This window comes from Chiloscyllium plagiosum, chromosome 21 (assembly GCF_004010195.1).
Source record: "Chiloscyllium plagiosum isolate BGI_BamShark_2017 chromosome 21, ASM401019v2, whole genome shotgun sequence".
Taxonomy (NCBI): Eukaryota; Metazoa; Chordata; class Chondrichthyes; order Orectolobiformes; family Hemiscylliidae; genus Chiloscyllium; species Chiloscyllium plagiosum.
Window position 1 is genome coordinate 10,452,123 of NC_057730.1, and position 21,751 is coordinate 10,473,873.

The window sequence follows — 21,751 nt, forward strand, 5'->3', positions numbered from 1 at the left end:
GTAGGTGGGGAGTTCTTGGACTAAGGGGGACAGGACAGTGTCGAGGTATGCAGAGATGAATTCAGTGGGGCAGGAGCAGGCTGAGACAATGGGTTGGCCGGGGCAGTCAGGTTTGTGGATTTTGGGCAGGAGGTAGAAATGGGCGGTGCGGGGTTGTGGGACCTGGGCCCAGGTTAACAACTCCAATCAGGGATCTCATACTTGACGTGATCTAGCCAGTCACTACAATTCCCAACTGTGCATGCATTTTGGCCATGTTGGGAGGACCTGTTGCTGTGGGCATATAACCCAATGAAATCTGAAATTCTCTCACCAGGTTATGTGGGGCTCCTTTATGATCATTCCTTGGATCATAGAGGCCTGCAGCAATAATGGCCATTCTTGTGATGATGGCACCGAGCTTGCTCAGTCAGACTTCTCACCTTAATTTACCAGTCAGCTTTCAGACCCTTGAAGGCAGCCTCCTGTTGGAAAAGCAGGGAGCCAGAACCATGACAGGCTTTGGGACCCTCTAACCTTGTTGGCTTCAGCTCTTGTAGGGATATTTCCTTCTCCCATCCCTCAATAATGTGGCCTGCTCACTCATGTTATTTTAGCGATTTTAAAAGTATTAAAATGAGAGGAGGGGTTGCCTCAAAATGGAGGCACCAGCTCTCTCTCTCTCTATCTACCTATCTCTTACCTTAACTCCAGGTTTTATTGCATTCCATCTGGAGAGTATGCTATTGGTCCAAAGTGTGAGGTTATTGTTTACTTTTGACTCTGATGTCAGGATCCCAAACCAAAAAGCAAAATTTTATCTCCATTCTGAACCTATTTCTGAATGGGCTGGATTCTCCAGAACATTATCTGGGGATAGGTTAATTTCCACAGGAAGAGATTCCTCCAAATTCCTCTTACCAAACCTGCTGTGCGGATGGCTGTTAAGGCGTATCGTGTCTGCCTGTACTGATCGCAAAACAATACTTTTCACTGTACTTAGGTACATGTGACTCCAATAAATCAAATCAAATCAAATCAAGATTATTACTTCCTCATTCCTTAGGAATCTTCTATAGCGAGGTAGTGTAGACACAACTAGAGAGAGACAATCTCACACTCCTCTTCACATGCTGGCATGTATAAAATGCATGCCCATCTGTACAAACCCCTGTGCATAGGCAAACTCTCACCACACACTCTCACTCACACACACGTATGATATATTCTCACATACACAGTTTTATCTATATATTTGCTTCTCTCAGGAAATTGCATCGCTTTAATTGGGGGAGGATAGTGTGAATTTACTTCACATAAGCAACTGCAATTGTTTGAGAGAATGTAAATTGGAAAGACTGTCTTTACTTTTCTGTCACTGTTTGCACATATTACAGTTAGACAATGATTTGAGTGAGTTTTTCTGATATGATCTTAAATGAATGCTATTTTTTATTGACAGAAGAAATGCAGCTATTCTCCTATGGGTCTGCTGACACAATCTTAGATGCTTGCAGTGAATTCTGGGATGGAAATGATATTTGTCCACTTTCTCAGTACTCCAGGTAACAACACGACCTTTACATTGATAAACTTTCAGGTACTTTTGTACATCAGACATTTCATGGACATCTCAGGGTAGATAGATAGAAGCTCCTTCCTCTGGTGGTGACAGTCTATATCAAGGGAGCATATCCTTAAAATTAGATCTAGGCCATTCCGGATGATGTCAGGAAATACTTCTTCACAAAAAGGATAGGAAAATCTAGAATTCTCTCTCCTCAAAAGATTTAGATTCAGATTCAGATTTTATTGTCATGTGTACTAAAGTACAGAAGTACAGGGGTACAATGAAAATGTATAACGTAGCCACACAAGGTGCCATTTTAGGTACCAAAATTCCTAGGTACAGAAAAATTTAGGTACAAAGTAGTCAGAGAAACAAGAGTTAAAAAGTTAAGCATTATTTCATAGAATAGGTAGAAAAATAAAGAAATAAGTTAATAGTTAATATTAAAGTCACTCGGAAGATAAAGGAATAAGTTAAAAGTGCAAATCTTTGATGAGAAATTATTGAGGCTAGTGCTAATATGAAAATGTTGAATTGAGATTGTAAGGGGTATTCAAAGTTATCAAGGCAGGTAAGTTGATCTTTGATCTGGGTTAGACATGATCAAATTCAATGGCAGAGCAGACTCAGTTGTTAAATGGTGTACTCAAGTTCCTATGTTTCTTCCTATTCTTCAGCACCCATTAATCTAGTGCTTTAAACTGTAGTATTCTTAAATAGGATTGTGTTTCTGCTGATATTGAACTTTGTGGTCCATATGTTAATATGTATCCTGTGTCCTGATTGAAGGCTTTCAGCTTCACCTGCAGGTTGGGCACAGCAGTAAAACTATGTGCTAAAAGGTAATGATTGTCCACTTGAAACAATAACTTTTCCTCTGGCCAACAATTCGCTACATCAATGACTGCATTGGCGCCACCTCATGCTCCCGCGAGGAGGTTGAGCAATTCATCAACTTCACCAACACATTCCATCCTGACCTTAAATTTACCTGGACCATCTCTGACACCTCCCTCCCCTTCCTGGACCTCTCCATCTCCATTAATGACGACCGACTTGACACCGACATTTTTTACAAACCCACCCACTCCCACAGCTACCTGGATTACATCTCTTCCTACCCTACCTCTTGCAAAAATGCCATCCCGTATTCTCAATTCCTCCGCCTCCGCCGTATCTGCTCTCAGGAGGACCAATTCCACCACAGAACACATCAAATGGCCTCCTTCTTTAGAGACCGCAATTTCCCTTCCCACGTGGTTAAAGATGCCCTCCTACGCATCTTGTCCACATCCTGCACCTCCGCCCTCAGACCCCACCCCTCCAACCGTAACAAGGACAGAACGCCCCTGGTGCTCACCTTCCACCCTACCAACCTTCGCATAAACCAAATCATCCGCTGACATTTCATCCACCTCCAAAAAGACCCCATCCCCAGGGATACATTTCCCTCCCCACCGCTTTCTGCCTTCCACAAAGACCGTTCCCTCCGTGACTATCTGGTCAGGTCCACGTCCCCCTATAACCCACCCTCCCATCCTGGCACCTTCTCCTGCCATTGCAGGAACTGTAAAACCTGCACCCACACCTCCTCCCTCACCTCTATCCAAGGCCCTAAAGGAGCCTTCCACATCCATCAAAGTTTTACTTGCACATCCACTAATATCATTTATTGCATCCGTTGCTCCCGATGTTGTCTCCTCTACTTTGAGGAGACTGGGCGCCTCCTAGCAGAGCGCTTTAGGGAACATCTCCGGGACACCCGCACCAATCAACCACACCGCCCTGTGGCCCAACATTTCAACTCCCCCTCCCACTCTGCCGAGGACATGGAGGTCCTGGGCCTCCTTCACCGCCGCTCCCTCACCACCAGACGCCTGGAGGAAGAACGCCTCATCTTCTGCCTCGGAACACTTCAACCCCAGGGCATCAATGTGGACTTCAACAGTTTCCTCATTTCCCCTTCCTCCACCTCACCCTAGTTCCAAACTTCCAGCTCAGCACTGTCCCCATGACTTGTCCGGACTTGTCCTACCTGCCTATCTCCTTTTCCACCTATCCACTCCACCCTCTCCTCCCTGACCTATTACCTTCATCCCCTCCCCCACTCACCTATTGTACTCTATGCTACTTTCTCCCCAGCCCCACCCTCCTCTAGCTTATCTCTCCACGCTTCAGACTCTCTGCCTTTATTCCTGATGAAGGGCTTTTACCCGAAACGTCGATTTCGCTGCTCCTTGGATGCTGCCTGAACTGCTGTGCTCTTCCAGCACCACTAATCCAGAATCTGGTTTCCAGCATCTGCAGTCATTGTTTTTACCACAACAATTCCTGTGAGTTATAGTGCTCACACAAGTGAGGATGTGCACTCCCTAGTTTCAGACACTAATTCAAATCTTCCTTTTGGGGCCTGGAGGATTGCACTGACTTAGTCACTGAACTCTCTCTCAAAGAGACACTTGGCCTTTGTACTCTCACTAAAGGGTAACAAACAACTTTCAGCAGGTTCCCCTTCTTTTTGTGCAACTCGCTGCACCTCAGCAGTATCAAGGTGTTGTGCATACTTCTCTGCTGCGCTTTTGTGGTCTATTTTCCACCGCATAATCACAACCTCCCATTATAAAATCCATCACAGACCAAACTCTGTATCACCAGTGAGTCTGTTCCCTATACTAAAATATCAGAGTTTTAATATTTAATCATTTTCAATTTATTTTTCTTTGCAAATATTTGCTTTTGCAGAAAGAAAATCTTCGATTTTTATCAACGTGCCTGTCTGACAGGAGAGTGCATTGCCTTATCTTATAAGCCAGTGTTCCATACCTTGCAGTCCAGTGATGATGAGACGTGTCCTCAAGTATCATTGAAAACTAAAAGCTACAGCCAAGCAGATACCTCAGCAGCACTGGACCTGGAAGGTTTGTTACAGTTGATTCTTGTGTGTCAAAAATTAGGAAATAACCTACCCAGATCAAAAATACTCAAATTTAGTATTCTGGAACATTTTGCTTCTAGGAAACGTGCTGTGAGAAACATGTGGGTGATTATACAATGTGGGTACGACTCCAGCTTGCCATCACAGGATTCAGAGATGGAAATGTTTAGAGGGGATGTTTAGGCACCTTGTTTCACTTGGCCCTTTTCTAGAAATAGCGGATCATGCTGGGGATTGACCTCCACTCCTGCAGCAGACAGTCGTTGGGATAATGGTGGCAACAGTGGAACAAAGAAGGTAGAGAATCCCAACTGTCTAGTATCTAGTGTGATCTTTATTTTTATCTGACTGACTGTCCAATTGTATGTAAGTGATGAAAGGGAATCAGGGCCTAGAGACCCCCTGTATTTCATCTTCCTGTGTCAACATTGCTGTTAGGAATCACCAGAACAGGAATGGTAGTAGTCATGGAGAAGGCTTTCCTATACCTTCATTCTGGAGTAAATGAGTGCAGTAATGAGCACTTGCCTCTCTCTCTTGGGACTGACAAATGTATCCTTTTTACACAGTAAAAGCAAGAGTGAAAAAGTCACAGTGGACTGAACAGAACTAACTCAAAGGATAGATTTCCATCACTATACAAGTGCAAATGCAGAGGTGGACATACACAAAAATCGCTGCTAGCCATTGTGGTGATTCACCAGCACATTCTGTCCCTGAGTTATTTTCCCAGGGAAAGAATCAGCCAGCAGAAGGTAGGCAATAAAGAGAAGATAATAGTTTATTAAGGCCTATTGTTGGCAGTCAATTGAAATTTCCAGTCGACCTGGGATAAGGCCATTTGCATTTACAGTAATCTCAGTGACAGTCTTGGGGCCGGCACTCCAGACAGGCTCAGAGGCCTTCGCCACCTGTCTGGTCTCAGAGAATTCCCTTCCACAAGGATTGCCTGAATGCTGAGGTCGGTTCTTAACTTAAAATCTTTAAAGGTTTGGGGGATGTCTGCCACAAGATGAAGGCACCTTCTGTTCTCTCTCCAACACAAACTGCAGAGGGCTGCTCCTCCCAAACTAAATAGGCTCTTAATTAACCTTCAACTTTGGGAGATGGCAAGCCATTCTTAATGGATTGGCAAGTTCATCTTCCTGCCACTAGTTAGCCAATTTGGGGAAAATCACTAGCATTTGTTTCTACCACACTGTAGGGTAATGACCCCATCTGACTTTGAATCATAAACTTGAAATCCTATCCCAGAAATGCTGAGTATGGGACAGATAGCATGATGTAAATATAAACTTTCACTCAGATGTTTAACAATGTGTAAATAGTGTTTACCGCTGACCTTGAAGAAAGCTACTCAAAAAGGCAAATGCAATGACGGCATTTATTTTGACAAGCCTTGAATATAAAAGCAGGGATGTACTTCTAAGGCTCTATAAGGCTGTGGCCAGACCAAATTTGGAGAATTGTGTGCAGTTTTGAGCCCCACATCTTAGGAAGGATGTACTGGGCCTGGTGCGAGTTCAGAGGAGGTCCCAGGAATGAAAAGCTTAACATATGAGCAATGTTGAGGATTCTAGGTCTATACTCAATGGAATTTAGAAGGATGAGGGGGAATCTAATTGTAACATACAGAAGACTGAATGGCATGGACAGAGTAGATGTTGGAGATCGAAATGTGTGGTGCTGGAAAAGCACAGCCAGTCAGGCAGCATCCGAACAGCAGGAGAGTCAACGTTTCAAGCATGATGTTGACTCTCCTCCTCCTTGGATGTCACCTGACCGGCTATGCTTTTCCAGCACCACACTTTTTGACTCTGATCTCCAGCATCTGCTGTTCCTCACTTTCTCCAGAGTATTTGTTTGGAAACTGTTTCCATTGAGAGGAGAGACTAGGACTCAAGGCACAGCCTTAGATTAAAGGGAAGACCTTTTAGAACAGAGATAAGGAGAAACTTCTTCAGCTGGAGAGTGGTGAATCTATGGAACTCATTGCCACAGAAAGCTGGGGAGGCCAGATCATTAAGTATACTTAAGACAGAGATGGATAGGTCCTTGAGTATCAAGGGGATCAAATGTTACAGGGAGAAAGTGGGAGAATGGTGTTGAGAAACTTATTAGCCTTGATTGAATGGTGGAGGAGACTCGATGGGCTGAATTACCTAATTGCTTCTCCTATGTCTTATGATCTCATGGAAGGAGTAGCGATTACTGTGAGATGACATTTCTTTCAGAAACCACAAGGATCAGTGTTTGGGCCCCAGCTATTCACAATCAGTATCAATGATTTGGATGTGTGGGCCAATTGGATTATTTCCAACTTTGCAAATGATCCAAAATTTGGCAGGAATGTGAGTTGTGAGAAAGATGCAATGAGGCTTCAGGGGATTTAGACAGGCTGAGTGAGTTGTCGAGAGTAAGGCAGATGGAACATAATGTGAAAAATTCTTTGTTGAGTCACTATGGTGCAACTTGCAGATGGTACACCCTGCTGCCACTATGAGTCAGTCGGAGAGAGAGTGAATATTGAAAGCTGTGTTTGGGGTGCCAATCATAGAGTTGCACAGCATGGAAACAGACCCTTCAGTCCAACTCGTCCATCCTAACCAGATAACCTGAATTAATCTCGTCCAATTTGCCAGCATTTGACCCATCTCCCTCTAAACTCTTCCTATTCATATATCCATCCAGATGCCTTTTAAGTATTGTAATTGTACCAGCCTCCACTATTTCCTCTGGCAGTTCATTCCATACACACACTACCCTCTGTGTGAAAATGTTGTCCCTTAGGTCCCTTTTACATCTTTCCCCTCTCACCATAAACCTATGTGCTCCAGTACTGGACACCCACTCCCCCCCACCCCCACCCCAGGGAAAAGACCTTGTCTATTTACCCTACCCATGCCCCTCATGATTTTATAAATCTCTATAAGGTCAAACCTCAGCCTCTGACACTCCAGGGAAAACAGCTCCAGCCTCTCTCTATAAAACCTCAAACCGTCCAAACCTGGCAACATCCTTGTAAATCTTTTCTGGAGCTTTTCATGTTTCACAACATCCCAATTAAGTGAGCTGTTTTGTCTTAAGAGGTTTGAAATTCATGAGTGTTGATGGAACTGCACACATCCAGGTAAGTAAAGAATATTCTATCACACACTTTATGAGTGCCTTATAGGTGGTGAGCAAGCACTACAGAGTCAGGAGATAAGTTATTTACTATAGAATTACTATACACTGAACTATTCTTGTAGCCACTGTACTTAAAAGGCCAGTTTATTTCAGTTTCTGGCATACAGTAGCTATGCGTATGGTAAGCAACGAATTATACTGCAGTATTTTCATAGCCAGCATACCAGGAAATTAAAAACATATAATCACTCAAAGACTTCAGTAAAATAAATAATTATTGACTGGATTAAGATAGAAGCTAGTCATTGGTAGACAACATATTGTTTCATGATTTTGAAGATGAGGCAATTTTTTTTGCCATGAAGGGGAGATTTAAATTCTGCAAATATGAAATTAGCTCAGTGAGGGTAGTCAGCTGTAATTATCAAAATAATACCCCATTACAAATATGGTGACTCCTCTTCAACAAGGTGGATGTTTTTCAAGGATTTTTACGAGACCTACATTGACAGAGCACAAGTCATGATTTCAAAGTTTATCATTGACTGCTGTCAGCAGGAACCTCAATAGCACATCCTCTGAGGAAATGTATAATAATTGACAGCAACTTCTGAATTTCCATCTTTACTCTGCACATGTGTGGACTCCAGAAATAACTGCCAGTTACATTGGAGCAATGATGGTGAATGCTGATAATTTCACTATCATCATCTCTGCAAAATCTGGGCCACAATCTCAATGTAAAAAAGAGAGCTTTGCAGAGATGTAGTGAAGGAACCCATCGATGTTTCTTGAATAATCATGCATATTTGAGTGAATAAAAAAAATTTAAATAATTGTTGTGGATCTAAATGTTTATGCAAAAATGTTTAGCAAAATGCTTTATTAAATAAACATTAATTTATTGATTTTACTACCTAATTGGTGATATCTATGGGGTTTTTATTTACAATAATTACATCATTTTTGCTTATATTTCAGAATTAACTTTTGATCAGGAAGATAATTTGCACCCTCTTGACAATCAGATCTTACTTGGTCTCATATCTTCCCAATACCAAGCCAGACTAGACATGGTCCATCTGATAGATGGCTTAGATAACACCTGTATCCGATTTGTTTACTTTTCCTTGGAAAATGAGTTAAAAAGCAAGGTAATATGCTCATAATTATAAATGATTCCTAATTTAAGTATTGAGTATGATCATTGCATTTTTTTCGTATGGGGACTCCACCTTCTATGTTGAATGCAAGCAAAAGAAGAAGTTATTTTCAAAATATCAACAGAAAAATGTTTAGCCTTGACGTTGGAACACTGATGATGATTTTTGCAATAAACAGAAAGTCATTAGTGAAGATTTTTTCTTTCTGTTATATATTAAGAACATGTTTGCAGTCTTACTATGAATAGTAAGCAATACAAGTTTCCCCTCACTGTGAAGGCAATGCTTCACGATGGTCCATTACCTTCTTTTCTTAATTGCTCCATTAAATTTGACAGATTTTTGATCTCAGATTTCCTTAATGTGGTGTTAGCACTGAAATGACCACTGCAGTACGATCCTAGTTCATATTATGGTTATTAAAAAAAAACACAATGTATGGTTTTTATGATAATGCTTTACAGGTTCCTTTGTATGTGGGGCTATTCTTAACACCCAATCTAGTTGAGTGATGGTTGCTATCCTGCTATCAACACTGAGAAATAATCATAGAATTACCAGAAATGTACAGCACGGAAAAAGACCCTTCAGTCCAACACGTCCATGCCGACCATATATCCTAACCTAATCTAGTCCTATTTACCAGCATTTGGCCCATATTCCTCTAAACCTTTCCTATTCACATACACATCCAGATGCCTTTTAAATGCTGCAATTGGACCAGCCTCCACCACTTCCTCTGGTAGCTCATTCCATACATGCACGATTCTCTGTGTGAAAACATTGCCCCTTTAATCCCTTTTATATCTTTCCCCTCTCAACCTACACCTATGCCCTCTAGTTCTGGACTCCCCCACCCCAGGGAAGACACTTTGTCTATTTATCCAATCCATGCCCCTCATGATTTTATAAACCTCTTATAAGATCACCTCTCAGCCTCTGAAGCTCCAGGAAAAACAGCCCTAGCCTATTCAGCCTCTCCCGATAGCTCAAATCCTGCAACCCTGGCAACATGCTTGTAAATCTTTTCTGAACCCTTTCAAGTTTCACAACATCCTTCCACTAGGAAGGAGACCAGAATTGCACACAATATTCCAAACGTGGCCTACCCAATCTCATGTACAGCCGCAGCATGACCTCCCAACTCCTGTACTCAATACTCTGACCAATAAAGAAAACATAGTAAATGCCTTCTTCACTATCCTTTCTACCTGTGTCTCTACCTTCAAGGAGCTATGAACCTGGACTCCAAGGTCTCTTTGTTCAGCAACACTCCCTAGGACCTTATCATTAAGTGTATAAGTCCTACTAAAATTTACTTTTCCAAAATGCAGCGCCTTGCATTTATCTAAATTAAACTCCATCTGCCACTCCTCGGCCCATTGGCCCATCTGATCAAGATGCCAATGTATTCTGAAGTAACCTTCTTCGCTATCCACTACACCTCCAATTTTAGTATCATCTGCCAACTTACTAACTATACCTCCTATGTTTACATCCAAATTATTTACATAAATGACGAAAAGTAGTGGACCCAGCACCAATCTTTGTGGCACTCCACTGGGTAACAGGCCTCTCCTCTGAAAAACAACCCTCCACCACCACCCTCTGTCTACTACCTTTGAACCAGTTCTGTATCTAAATGGCTAGTTCTCCCTGTATTCCATGAAATCTAACTTTGCTATCCTGTTTTTTTTCCCATGGGGAACCTTGTTAAATGCCTTACCAAAGTCCATATAGATCATGTCCACCACTCTACCCTCATCAATCTTCTTTGTTACTTCTTCAAAAAAACTCTTATCAAATTCGTGAGACATGATTTCCTACGCACAAAGTCATGCTTACTATCCCTAATCAATACTTGCCTTTCTAAATAAATGTAAATCCCGTCCCTCAGGATTCCTTCCAACAACTTGCCCACCACCGATGTCAGGCTCACCGGTCTATAGTTCCCTGGCTTTTCCTTACCACCTTTCTTAAATAGCGGTACCACGTTAGCCAACCTCCAGTCTTCCGGCACCTCACCTGTGACTATCGATAATACAAATATCTCAGCAATGGGCCCAGCATTAACTTCCCTAGCTTCCCACAGAGTTTTAGGGTACACCTGATCAGATCCTGCGGAGTTATCCGCCTTTATGCGTTTCAAGACATCCAGCACCTCCTCCTCTGTAATATGTATATCTCAATAATAAAATGAAGCTCATGCAAGCAATGTACAACCCTGACTATGCAGACATTCTGAAGAATGGTCACTGGACTCGAAATGTTAACTCTGATTTTTCTCCACAGATGCTGCCAAACCTGCTGCGTTCCTCCAGCAATTCCTGTTTTCAATGCAGACATTGAGTTCAGTTGGAAATTGGCCTATTGCATAGAGCATGGGCTAAATGGAAAGGAATTTCCTACAGCTTGTTGATGCTCCTTGTTTAAGTTTATGATTCTGCATGCCTAGTTTATGCAAAATGATTCTTAAGACAATCAAGCTTGAAAGTCTCCTTTTTCACATTCTAAAAATTATTCAATGTTGCGAAATGGAATCAGTATTAATTTCACATATTCTTCACTAGAAAACATCTATCTTTATAGAATCATTTAGGAACTTACAGCCCAGGAACTAGTCATTCAGGTTAGCAGTTCTATGCCAGTATTCATACTCCACATGGGCTACTTTCCATCTGATTTCACCTCACTCAATCAGCATATCCTTCTTGCATTTATCCAGCTTCTCCTCAAATGCATCTCTACTATTTGCCTCAGACGCATCAATAGAATTTCAGTACTGGAAGGGTTAACATTCACATTTTTATAAAGTACTGCACCATTTGTCAAAAAAGCTGCATGTTTCTTTCTTTCAAAGCGTTTGAGAGTTTCTACTCTGTATGTTGTGAAATGCTCTGACCTCACAGCCCTCTGCTGGTACATTGTGGAATTGGGCAGATTACTGCATGCTGATATGCAGCCACCTCCTCACCATTTTGGACATTGCTAATGACAAAGAAAACTTGCCAAAATTTTCTGTTTATACCAGAATGTTGAAATGTTTACATTTTATGTTTTTGTAGGAATTTGCTGAGAAGATGGGCCTGGAAACTGGCTGGAATTGTCACATCTCATTGCAATCGAATAGTTTTGTTCTCGAACCAGATCATCTGATGCCCACTTCCCAAAATATTGAAGAGCAACAAGGTTATATGCCTTTTTTCCAAAGTTTTGTTGAAGTTTTGACAAAGACGTGACTCGAAAATGAAGCCCTATTTAATTCCATATTGTGAAAGAGCTTTCCTGAGTGCATTCTAAGCACTGGCTGTCAATAAGGAATTAATTATCTGACAGAATTTTCAAGTATTGCAATTTGATCCCATGTTTTACTGTACTGCTTAAGGTATTTCTGTTTATAAATGCCAGTTAACAATCTTACTTTACAAGTTTGCCTTGTGTATACTAGTGATATGAGATTTTACAACGTAATTTCAAACTAAATGTATTTTAAGTTGTCAAATGATATGGTACTGAAAATGTGTTGCTGGAAAAGCGCAGCAGGTCAGGCAGCATCCAAGGAGCAGGAGAATCGACGTTTCGGGCATAAGCGCTTCTTCAGGAAATGATACGGTACTACTCACATGAGTCTCTATGTCGATTTATTGATGCTTTTTCTGTATGAGCACATTCTCTATTCTAATTGTCATTTTTCACAGCACTAAGGAGCATTTGGGATTTTAAAAAAAATTTATTGTACATACCCTGTCATTTGCATGAGATTTGTCTATTATTGTTTTATCTATTATATGTTGTCGCACTCTTTGTGCACTTTCTAATTTTGTGACTGTACTGCACGCAAAATAAAACTTTTCACAGTACCTAAGTACATGTGACAATAAAAAATCAAATTAAATTAAAATACATGAACACAAATCTTCTAAACAGCAGCAATTATAAGCAGATTACTGGTGTACTCATAAATTCCCACAAAGCGGGACTTCCAATCCCGACACACAGAAATATCGGCAGAGCGTCCCTCAGGAAACTCAGCTGTGGCAGAGTAGTGTTAAGCAGCAGACAGGAGATCAGCTTTTTATAGCATCAACCATTCTATGGTGAGTTTAGATGTCCAGTTTGAATGTCTGTGAATCGGTGACAGAATAGGTGAGTACAAAATCAGTACAATATATTTTCAAAGTTGTTGGAGGAATTTGTCTTCGGGGTTGTGCTAGTGTCACGTTGTTTAATCCTTTTTGTTGTACATGTTCAATTTTTGTCCCTCATTCTAACCTCCATTGCCTCTAGATGAGCACAGTAGTGGTTCTGCCCATATCATGGTTCTAATAGCCCAGAGAATTAAAGTGTGAATGTGTGAGGTGGGCATGTGTGAAAGTCAGTAAATTGCTACAGTGGGTAAGTTGATAGTTGAATGAGGTAGCTAGATTGGGTAAGTGGATAGGTGGGTGAGTGAGTAGGTTTTGTGAGTGGGCATTCAGACCTTGGGGACAGTGGTTAGTCATGGTGTTTGGGGGAGATTTCCTGTTGTTTTGGATGGGGAGGGCTCTGTTGATAGGTCTAGCTGAGTTATATAGTCATAGAGATGTACAGCATGGAAACAGACCCTTCGGTCTGAGTCTAGTCAGGTCTTGGATTTCACCAGTTTTCTCATTTCCCCTCCCCCCAGCCTGTCTCAGTTAAATCCATCAAATTCAGCACCGCCTTCCTAACCTGCAATCTTCTTCCCGACCTCTCCGCCCCCACCCCAGTCTGACCTATCACCCTCACCTTGACCTCTTTCCACCTATCACATTTCCGACGCCCCTCCCCCAAGTCCCTCCTCCCTATCTTTTATCTTAGCCTGCTGGACAAACTGTCCTCATTCCTGAAGAAGGGCTAATGCCCGAAACGTCGATTCTCCTGTTCCCTAGATGCTGCCTGACCTGCTGCGCTTTTCCAGCAACACATTTCCATCTCTAGTCAGGTCTAGTCATGCTGAGTCAGGAGGATTGTCAGGGAGTAGGCAGGCAACTAAGATGGTTAGTTGGGTCAACCTGGCCAGGTAATCAGGAGTTAGTCTGTTTATCCCTCCCCTATCACCAGTCTCTCCTTCTTCTCTGTCCCTTCTCCTCCTTTGCACCTCATTTCTTCCTCCATTCAACTCCTCTCCTATACTCCCTTTCCCTCTCCTTCTTCTTTTTCCTTCTCCACTTTTCCTCATCAATCTCTCTTTACACTTGCATTTGTTTCATAACGGATGTAACATGAATTGTAATTCAGCATTTGAATACCTAAAAGAAGCTCGCTGAAGTATAAATGCACTGAAAAATAAATAGGCAGGGAGAAAGAACACAGCATTATACTGACTCTGAAATCCTGTAGGCCCACGCAACTTGTCTTTTATTGTAATTCTGTCAGGAGTCTGTCAGAAACAATAATTACAGCAATGTTCCAACTTGGATTACAGAAACAAAATCAAACAAAATTTGTCACCAAGCTATATAAGGAGATATTGCTGTCAAAGAAGTGGACTTTCAGGAGCATCTCAAATGAGGAAAGATTTAAGGAGGGAATTAAGGAAGGCATAATCTCTGAAGATTGAGTGATTAAAATTGGAGTTGCTCAAGAGGCTAGAATTGAAATATGTGGGTGCTCTCGAAGGTAATGGGGTTGGAAAAGATTTCAGCAACTGGAAATAGTGAGGCTATGGAAGATTTTGAAATCAAGAATGAGAATTACAAAATCGAGTCTTTGCTTAACTAGGGACAAACATAGGTCCTTAGTGTAGGAACAATAGATAACACAAGTTCGATATGTGACACGTTTTGGTTTATGGACAGTAGATGCTGGAGTTGGAATAGTTTGGTCTCGAGGCAGCAAAGGTGGGGATGAAAGTTTCAACAGCAGATGTGTTGAGGTATAGATCGAGTCAGCCAATGTTAAGGAAGCAGAAATAGTTTGTCTTAGTGATAATGTATCAACATAGTTAAAAGTGTCAAATTTGAAGTTTTTGAAGTGTCTAGTTCAGCCTAGATGGTTCCCAGGGACAGAAATGGTGGCTGGGGAACAATATTTGTGGTGGAGATCGAAGACAAAGGCTTCCCAATATTTAATTGGAAAGCATTTCTGTTCATCCATTGCTGGATGTCAGACAAACAATGTGACAATTTAGTGGGACTGGAGTAGTCCCTAGAAATGATGGTGGTGAGGTAAAGTTACATGTTATCAACAAACATGAAAATGTTTGTGTATGGTTTCTCTTGGCTTTCTAAGAATCTTCCCCTGGAGCCATTGTGGGGGTTGAGCAGACGTCCCATAGAATTTCAAGGCTATTGATTTTTCAGGACAGAAAGTAACATTTTTACAAACTTGTGAAGATATTGGTTTCAATCATACATCCTAAAACTTGTCTAGTTCTTTTAGATTCTGATATTCAAAGACAGATGAGAGAAGATGGGAGTCTACCAGAAACAGATGGGGAAAGGACACCAGGCAGTAATACATGCAGCTTTATGGAGGATCTCAACCGGGTAAGTCTGATGTACTAAATATTTGTGTGTGTATGACTTTAATCAATTACATCTTGGGATAAAATGGTGCATAAATATCATGGTGTTCTTTTTCATCTGTGCTACAAAATCAGTACAATATATTTTCAAAGTTGTTGGAGGAATTTGTCTTCAAGGTTGTGCTAGTGTCACGTTGTTTAATCCTTTTTGGTGTACGTGTTCAATTTTTGTCCCTCATTCTAACCTCCATTGCCTCTAGATGAGCACAGTAGTGGTTCTGCCCATATCATGGTTCTAATAGCCCAGAGAATTAAAGTTCAAACCTCAGTTCCTGAAGAATTAGAACTCTTCTATTAAAGTAAAGATGATGGTAAATTGATTGATGATTGTAAGACCCCAGCTGGTGTTCTAATCTTATTTACTGGGCAGCAAGGGAATCAAAGGATCTGAGAAGAGAGTAGAAAAGTAAAGTTGAGATTGAATGGTAGAGAAGGTTCATGGGGCTACATTGCCCACTCCCAATCCATTTTCTTGCTTTTGCTTTTAAAACCAGTAGCTGAAGATTAGTGGATGGTCTTGAAGGCTCTGATTGCTTCCTACTGTCTTAGCCAAGTGATCATTCTACAAAGGTGAGTTCGGATGCCTAGCCTTGGCACCAAAGATTGTTTGGAGAGTGTAAGGCAGTCCCTTTCAGGAGGATGAGAAAATAGGGATTACAGGTTTACATTCCTCCCATTATTCATCACCCCCCCCACCACCACCACCTCTGGCCTCCCCACGATATCTATCCAATTGCCTGGAATGCTCTATATTAATTCCCAGTGAGATCTCAAGATTTCCATGTATTTCAAAACAATGACAATATACCATTGGGTGGCAATGTTATTTTTCAATTATAATGAGGGTTGCAGGGCTTGCTGTAAATATAATCTGGCATTTGTTTCACAGGCTAAATTACCCAGGGGAATTGAGAACATTCGGCCACACCTGGAACATGTTGACAATGTTCCTCTTTTGGTTCCGCTTTTTACAGACTGTACCGCAGAATGTAAGTACTGATCCGTCACTGGGGTATTACGTGGGCGAACGTAGGCGAAAAATGTAAACAAGCACTTTGCTGCAAGAGATAAAACACCATTGGACCTGCATATCACCCTTACTTTAAAGGGAGACCACCCCATGTTTAAAACCCCAGAATTGTTTCTGCTGCCAAATTGCCTTTTGAGTTTCAACAGCTTTCAGTTTTGAAATGGCTCTACGTACTGGAATCAAGAATGTGGTGCTGGAAAAACACAGCAGATCAGGCAGCATCCGAGAAGCCCTTCTTCAGGAATTTTGTCTGAAACATCGATTTTCCTGCTCCTTGGATGCTGTCTGACTTGCTGTGCTTTTCCAGCACCACGCTCTTGACACTAATCTCCAGCATCTGCAGTAGTCATTTTCACCTATGTACTGAAATATTCCAGTAGTAAAGATGTTATGTGGATGCATGCTGTTACATTGATCCATTAGTACAAGGGCAATTCTGCCCAGACGGAAACTATTATTGAAGTAGTGGTGCCACACCTTTTGCAATGTCCCAAACTGTGTTGGCTTATCAGCATCAGCCCAGTTGGCACAAGCTGGCCTCAGGCATGTGATCACATTGAAAGGGAAATTTCACATCCCTTTGTATTAAATATTTGCAGTGCAAGGTTAACAATGTAAGCTTGTTTATGTGCACACAGAATACCGCTCCATTCTCCTGACAACAGAATGGCATGGGGTGGAATGGCATGGCATTGGTCCATGGTATGAGTTATAAAGAAAGGCTGGATATGCTGGGACTTTTTTCACTGGAGTGTAGGAGGTTGAGAAGTTTATAATATCATGAAGGGTATCGATAGGTTTAATGGTAGGTGTCTTTTCCTTAGGATGAGGGATTTGAAGACTAGAGGGCATTAAAGAGATTTAAAAAGGACAAGGGACAAATGTTGTTACACAGAGGGTAGTTTGGGTGTGGAATGAACTTTATGAGGAAGTGGTGAATGTGGCACAATTACAACATTTAAAATACATTTGGATAAGTACATGAATAGGAAAAGTTTGGAGGCATATGGGCCAGGAGCATACAGGTGTGACTAGTTTAGTTTGGGATTATGTTTGGTATGGACTGGTTGAACTGAAAGGTCTGTTCTCGTGCTGTATGACTCTATGACTATGACTCCATGACTCAAAAAAAACCCTCCATCATTACTGATACAGCTGAATTTTGTATTGTGATTGTGCATGGCTGCCTTACAACATTGTCCACATGTTACTGGTTGTTGACGATGATGTGTAAATTATGATTCATATTGATATCAATTCTGTTCAATGAAACAGATGTATTTGTAGTGACGACGGCACTGGTAAGGTTTGGTGAATGGGTTCACTTTATTTCATTTCTTTTCTTTGCTATACACATTCAATAAATGTATTTTACTATAGTTCCTTCTAAACAAAAGATAGCTTAGGTGACTTGCCATTATTTCCCATCATAACTGAAGAAATAGAGTAAACTATTGTTTTTGGCCATTTCTGCAATGACCTTTGAATCATCTCCTAGCAGAAAACCCCAATCAAAAGTCCAGGGCTATTTTTTGGTCAGTTGAAAGTTATTTTTTAATGGCAAAAGAATTAAGAAAGAGAATTTACTTATTTCACAGTGCCATCCACTGGCCACAGCCTGTATGCCATTGTTACAAGCAATTGTTTACATACCAAATATTCATTCTGAATATTTAAACAGGGTTGTTGGAATGTTCTGTAAGAAAAGTGTGAACAAAAACATGACAATGACATTATAAGATACCAACAGATTTATTTTAATGATTGCCTCTTGAAACCTATTTGTTTTAACACCGGAAACAAAAATTTTGTATTAAATGCATGATAAGCATCGTAAGGTAATTTGTTTTAGAACAAAAGACTTACAATAATTTTCAATCAAATGGAAATATCAGAACCTGAACAGATTCTTGATTATCTGACAAACACAGAATACAAACCTAATTTGGAGTTTAATTAATTTAAATCAAAATTGTAGATCTGATTTTTTTTCTATATCTCAGGAGAGTCAGCGTGATTGTACAGAATACTAAGAGGCCTCGATAAAGTAGACATGGAGAAGATGTTTCCAGTGGTAGGAGAAATTAGGAGCAGAGGGCATAGCCTCAGAGTGAAGGGATGACCCTTTAGAACTGAGATAAGGAGGAATTTCTTCAGCCAGAGGGTGGTGAATCTGAGGAGAATTACCACAGAAGGCGATGGAAGTCAAGTCATTGAGTGTCTTTAAGTCAGCGATAGGTAGGGGTTCTTGATTAGTAAGGGCATCAAAGTTAATGGACAGAAGGTAAGAGAATGGCACTGAGAAATATATCAGCCATGATTAAATAGCAAAAGAGATTCATTGGGTAAAATACCTATACATTATGGTACAACCACCATATATTGCTTGCTTGCTGCATTTTCATAATAATGAAAATATACATAAATTGGTGAGGTCAATTTTAAGTGGGGAAATTATTCTTGAAAGGTCGGCAGACAATAAGATAAATATGTTCCAGCAAGTTTAGCAAATCTGGAACCCATCCAAATTGCATTTATGATTGGCGTTCATATGCCTAGTTTTACCTCACATCAATTTGCAGCATGGTGGCTCAGTGGTTAGCAGTGTTCCCTCACAATGCCAGGGACCTGGGTTTGATTCCACTGTCAGGCGACTGTGTTTGTGGAGTTTGCACATTCTCCCCGTGCCTGCGTGGTTTCCCCTGGGTGCTCCAGTTTCCTCCCACAGTCCAAAGATGTGCAGGTTAGGTGGATTGGCCAGGCTAAATTGCCCATGGTGTCCAGAAATGTGCAAGCTAGATGGATAGGTCAGGGAAAATGCAGGGTTACTGGGATAGGGTGGGTCTGGGTCAAATGCTGTTCAGAGAGACCGTGTGGACTCGATGGACTGAATGGCCTACTTCTACACTGTAGGGATGATTCTACGAATATCAAGAATTAGATTTTAGGCGTCAGCCACGACTCAGTCAGTTGCACTTTCACCTCTGCTTCTATTCCTACCACTGAGACTTGAGCATAAAATCTAGGCTGACATTTATAGCGGCAGAAGTGGATACTGGAAATGCTGAAGATTAGAGTCAAGATTAGAGTGGTGCTGGAAAAACACAACAGGTCAGGCAACATCCGAGGATCAGGATGAAGGATCTTTGCCGGAAATGTCAATTTTCCTGCTCCTCGGATGCTGCCTGACCTGCTATGCTTTTCCAGCACCACTCTAATCTTGACATTTATAGTGCACTATTGCAGTAGTGCTTTACTGTCAGAGGCACAGTCTCTCAGATGAGTTATTAAAATGGGAATTAAATCATTTTTAAAATATGCAGAGCCTCTCATTGGTACATTGGGCAACACTTACACCTTGATCAACATCACGTTACACACTATTTGCCCATTATAACTTTGCTGCTTTGTGATATTAGTATTTTATGCTGTGCAGTATAAATGTTGTTCCCTTTTATTTTGATATTTCTTGAAAATTCATCCTGATGCTTACAAGACAAAAAGCCTTGACAAAATGTGTCTTTTTCAGCAATGTTCAATTTCTTCATTCTATTTGCTGGCCACTGTAATAAACATTGGGCAGAAACCCAATCAAATTCTTCATTATATAAGGGAGGAAAGAAATAAAAAAATTAGAAAGAAATTGTGTACAATTAAAGAGAAAAGTAAAATAAATGTAACCTATATATGTTCATTTGATTGGTGATGAACATGTTGATGCCGTAACATTAACTAAGCGTTATAATGTCCACTCACAAAAACAGAAATTACTGGAAAAATTCAGCAGGTCTGGCAGCATCTGTGGAGAAAAATCAGATGTAATGTTTTGGGTCCAGTGAACATTCTTCGGAACTGATGGTAGCAAGGAAAATGTTAGCTGAAAGCAGCTGCGCAGACTGGGTGATCACTTTGCAGAAGACCCTGAGCTTCCAGTTGCCTGCCATTTTAACACACCATCCTGTTCCCTGGCCAACATCTCTGTCTCAAGCTTGCTGCAGTGCTTCAGCGAGAACTGCGCCTCATTTTCTGCTTTGGAACTCTGCAGCTTTCGGCACTTAATATTACCTTATTTCCCAAGATTAGGTCAACTTTTGCACCTTCTCTAGTAGGTACATCCACGTACTGAATCAGAGAATTTTCTTGTACACACTTAACAAGTTCCTCTCTATCTAAACCCTTAACACTATGGCAGTCCGAGTCTATGTTTACAAAGTTAAAATCCCCTACCATAACCACCCTATTATTCTTACAGATAGCTGAGATCTCCTTACGAATTTGTTTCTCAATTTCCCTCTGAGTAGTAGGGGGTCTATAATACAATCCCAATAAAGTGATCATCCCTTTCTTATTTCCCAGTTCCACCCAAATAACTTCCCTGGATGTATTTCCGGGAATATCCTCCCCCAGTATAGGCGTAATTCTATCCCTTATCAAAAACGCCACTCCCCCTCCTCTCTTGCCTCCCTTTCTATCCTTCCTGTAGCATTTGTATCCAGGAACATTAAGCTGCCAGTCCTGCTTATCCCTGAGCAATTTCTGTTTTTTTTTCTGACTTCCAGCATCCATAGTTGTTTTGGTTTTTAATTGTAATTTCCATTGTCTAAGGAATAAAAAAAGGAGCATAAATCAAATTAGAGAATTAGGCCATAGTAACAATGCAAACTTCAAACCCGCTCCAGTGATGCAAAAATGTTTCTTGAAGGTAGTCTCAATTCTAACTTTTAACAGGATGCTGGGAATTAGTTTCAAGAAAACAGTCGGCCAACATTTCCATGTGATGTGCTGTAGTCTGAGGAATTCACCAACCTTTGGTAGAACTCACAGAAATGTTGCAGTTAGTTCCAATTAAAAAGGAGCAAATACAGCACAGGGAAAGAAATACACTGCAACAGGAAATTGCTGTATATATTGCAGTTACATAATACTATACAAATACACCATTAGGCAGAGGGAGGTAATTCAGTGCATCGCATCTCTGACAGCAATTGAAGACAACAGTAGTATATTCAGAACTACTTGTATGCATATAAATAGCTTACCAGTTACCACCTGAAGTGAGCAGCAAGTTGATGAATGGAGAAGAATTTTGTAACTAGCCCTGCCATAGAGACAGATGAATTGACCTTAAATGAAGTTACAGGATCAGTTCATTCCTAAAAGGAAGAAAGATCCCAGGAGGAGGCATGGGCGGCCGTGGCTGACGAGGGAAATAAAGAAACATATAAAGTTAAAAGAGAAAAACTATAACTTAGCTAAGATAAGTGGGAAAACTGAGGACTGGGAAGCTTTTAAAGAGCAACAGAGGATTACTAAGAAGGAAATACGCAGAGGAAAAATGAGGTACGAAGGTAAACTGGCCAAGAATATTAAGGAGGATAGTAAAAGCTTTTTTAGGTAT

The 21,751-nt window shown here is 41.0% G+C and overlaps 2 protein-coding genes across 3 annotated transcripts in view; both read left to right on the plus strand.

Moving 5' to 3' along the window:
• LOC122560426 (transmembrane protein 94-like) overlaps window positions 1-21,751 on the plus strand; it is a 149,146-nt gene that overhangs the window by 50,176 nt on the left and 77,219 nt on the right. The window contains exons 13-15 of the mRNA XM_043711059.1: window positions 1,442-1,544; window positions 4,292-4,467; window positions 8,595-8,767. Coding sequence (XP_043566994.1) covers window positions 1,442-1,544; window positions 4,292-4,467; window positions 8,595-8,767 — 452 coding nt within the window. The remainder of the gene's footprint in view (window positions 1-1,441; window positions 1,545-4,291; window positions 4,468-8,594; window positions 8,768-21,751) is intronic.
• Window positions 803-21,751, plus strand: part of LOC122560527 (transmembrane protein 94-like) — a 49,595-nt gene continuing 28,646 nt past the window's right edge. For both annotated transcript variants that reach the window (XR_006314760.1, XM_043711235.1), the window contains exons 1-6: window positions 803-1,544; window positions 4,292-4,467; window positions 8,595-8,767; window positions 11,842-11,965; window positions 15,179-15,285; window positions 16,213-16,312. Coding sequence is in view for 1 of the 2 variants with exons in the window: in XM_043711235.1 (XP_043567170.1) it covers window positions 1,408-1,544; window positions 4,292-4,467; window positions 8,595-8,767; window positions 11,842-11,965; window positions 15,179-15,285; window positions 16,213-16,312 (817 nt within the window). In the remaining variant the exon portion in view is untranslated. The remainder of the gene's footprint in view (window positions 1,545-4,291; window positions 4,468-8,594; window positions 8,768-11,841; window positions 11,966-15,178; window positions 15,286-16,212; window positions 16,313-21,751) is intronic.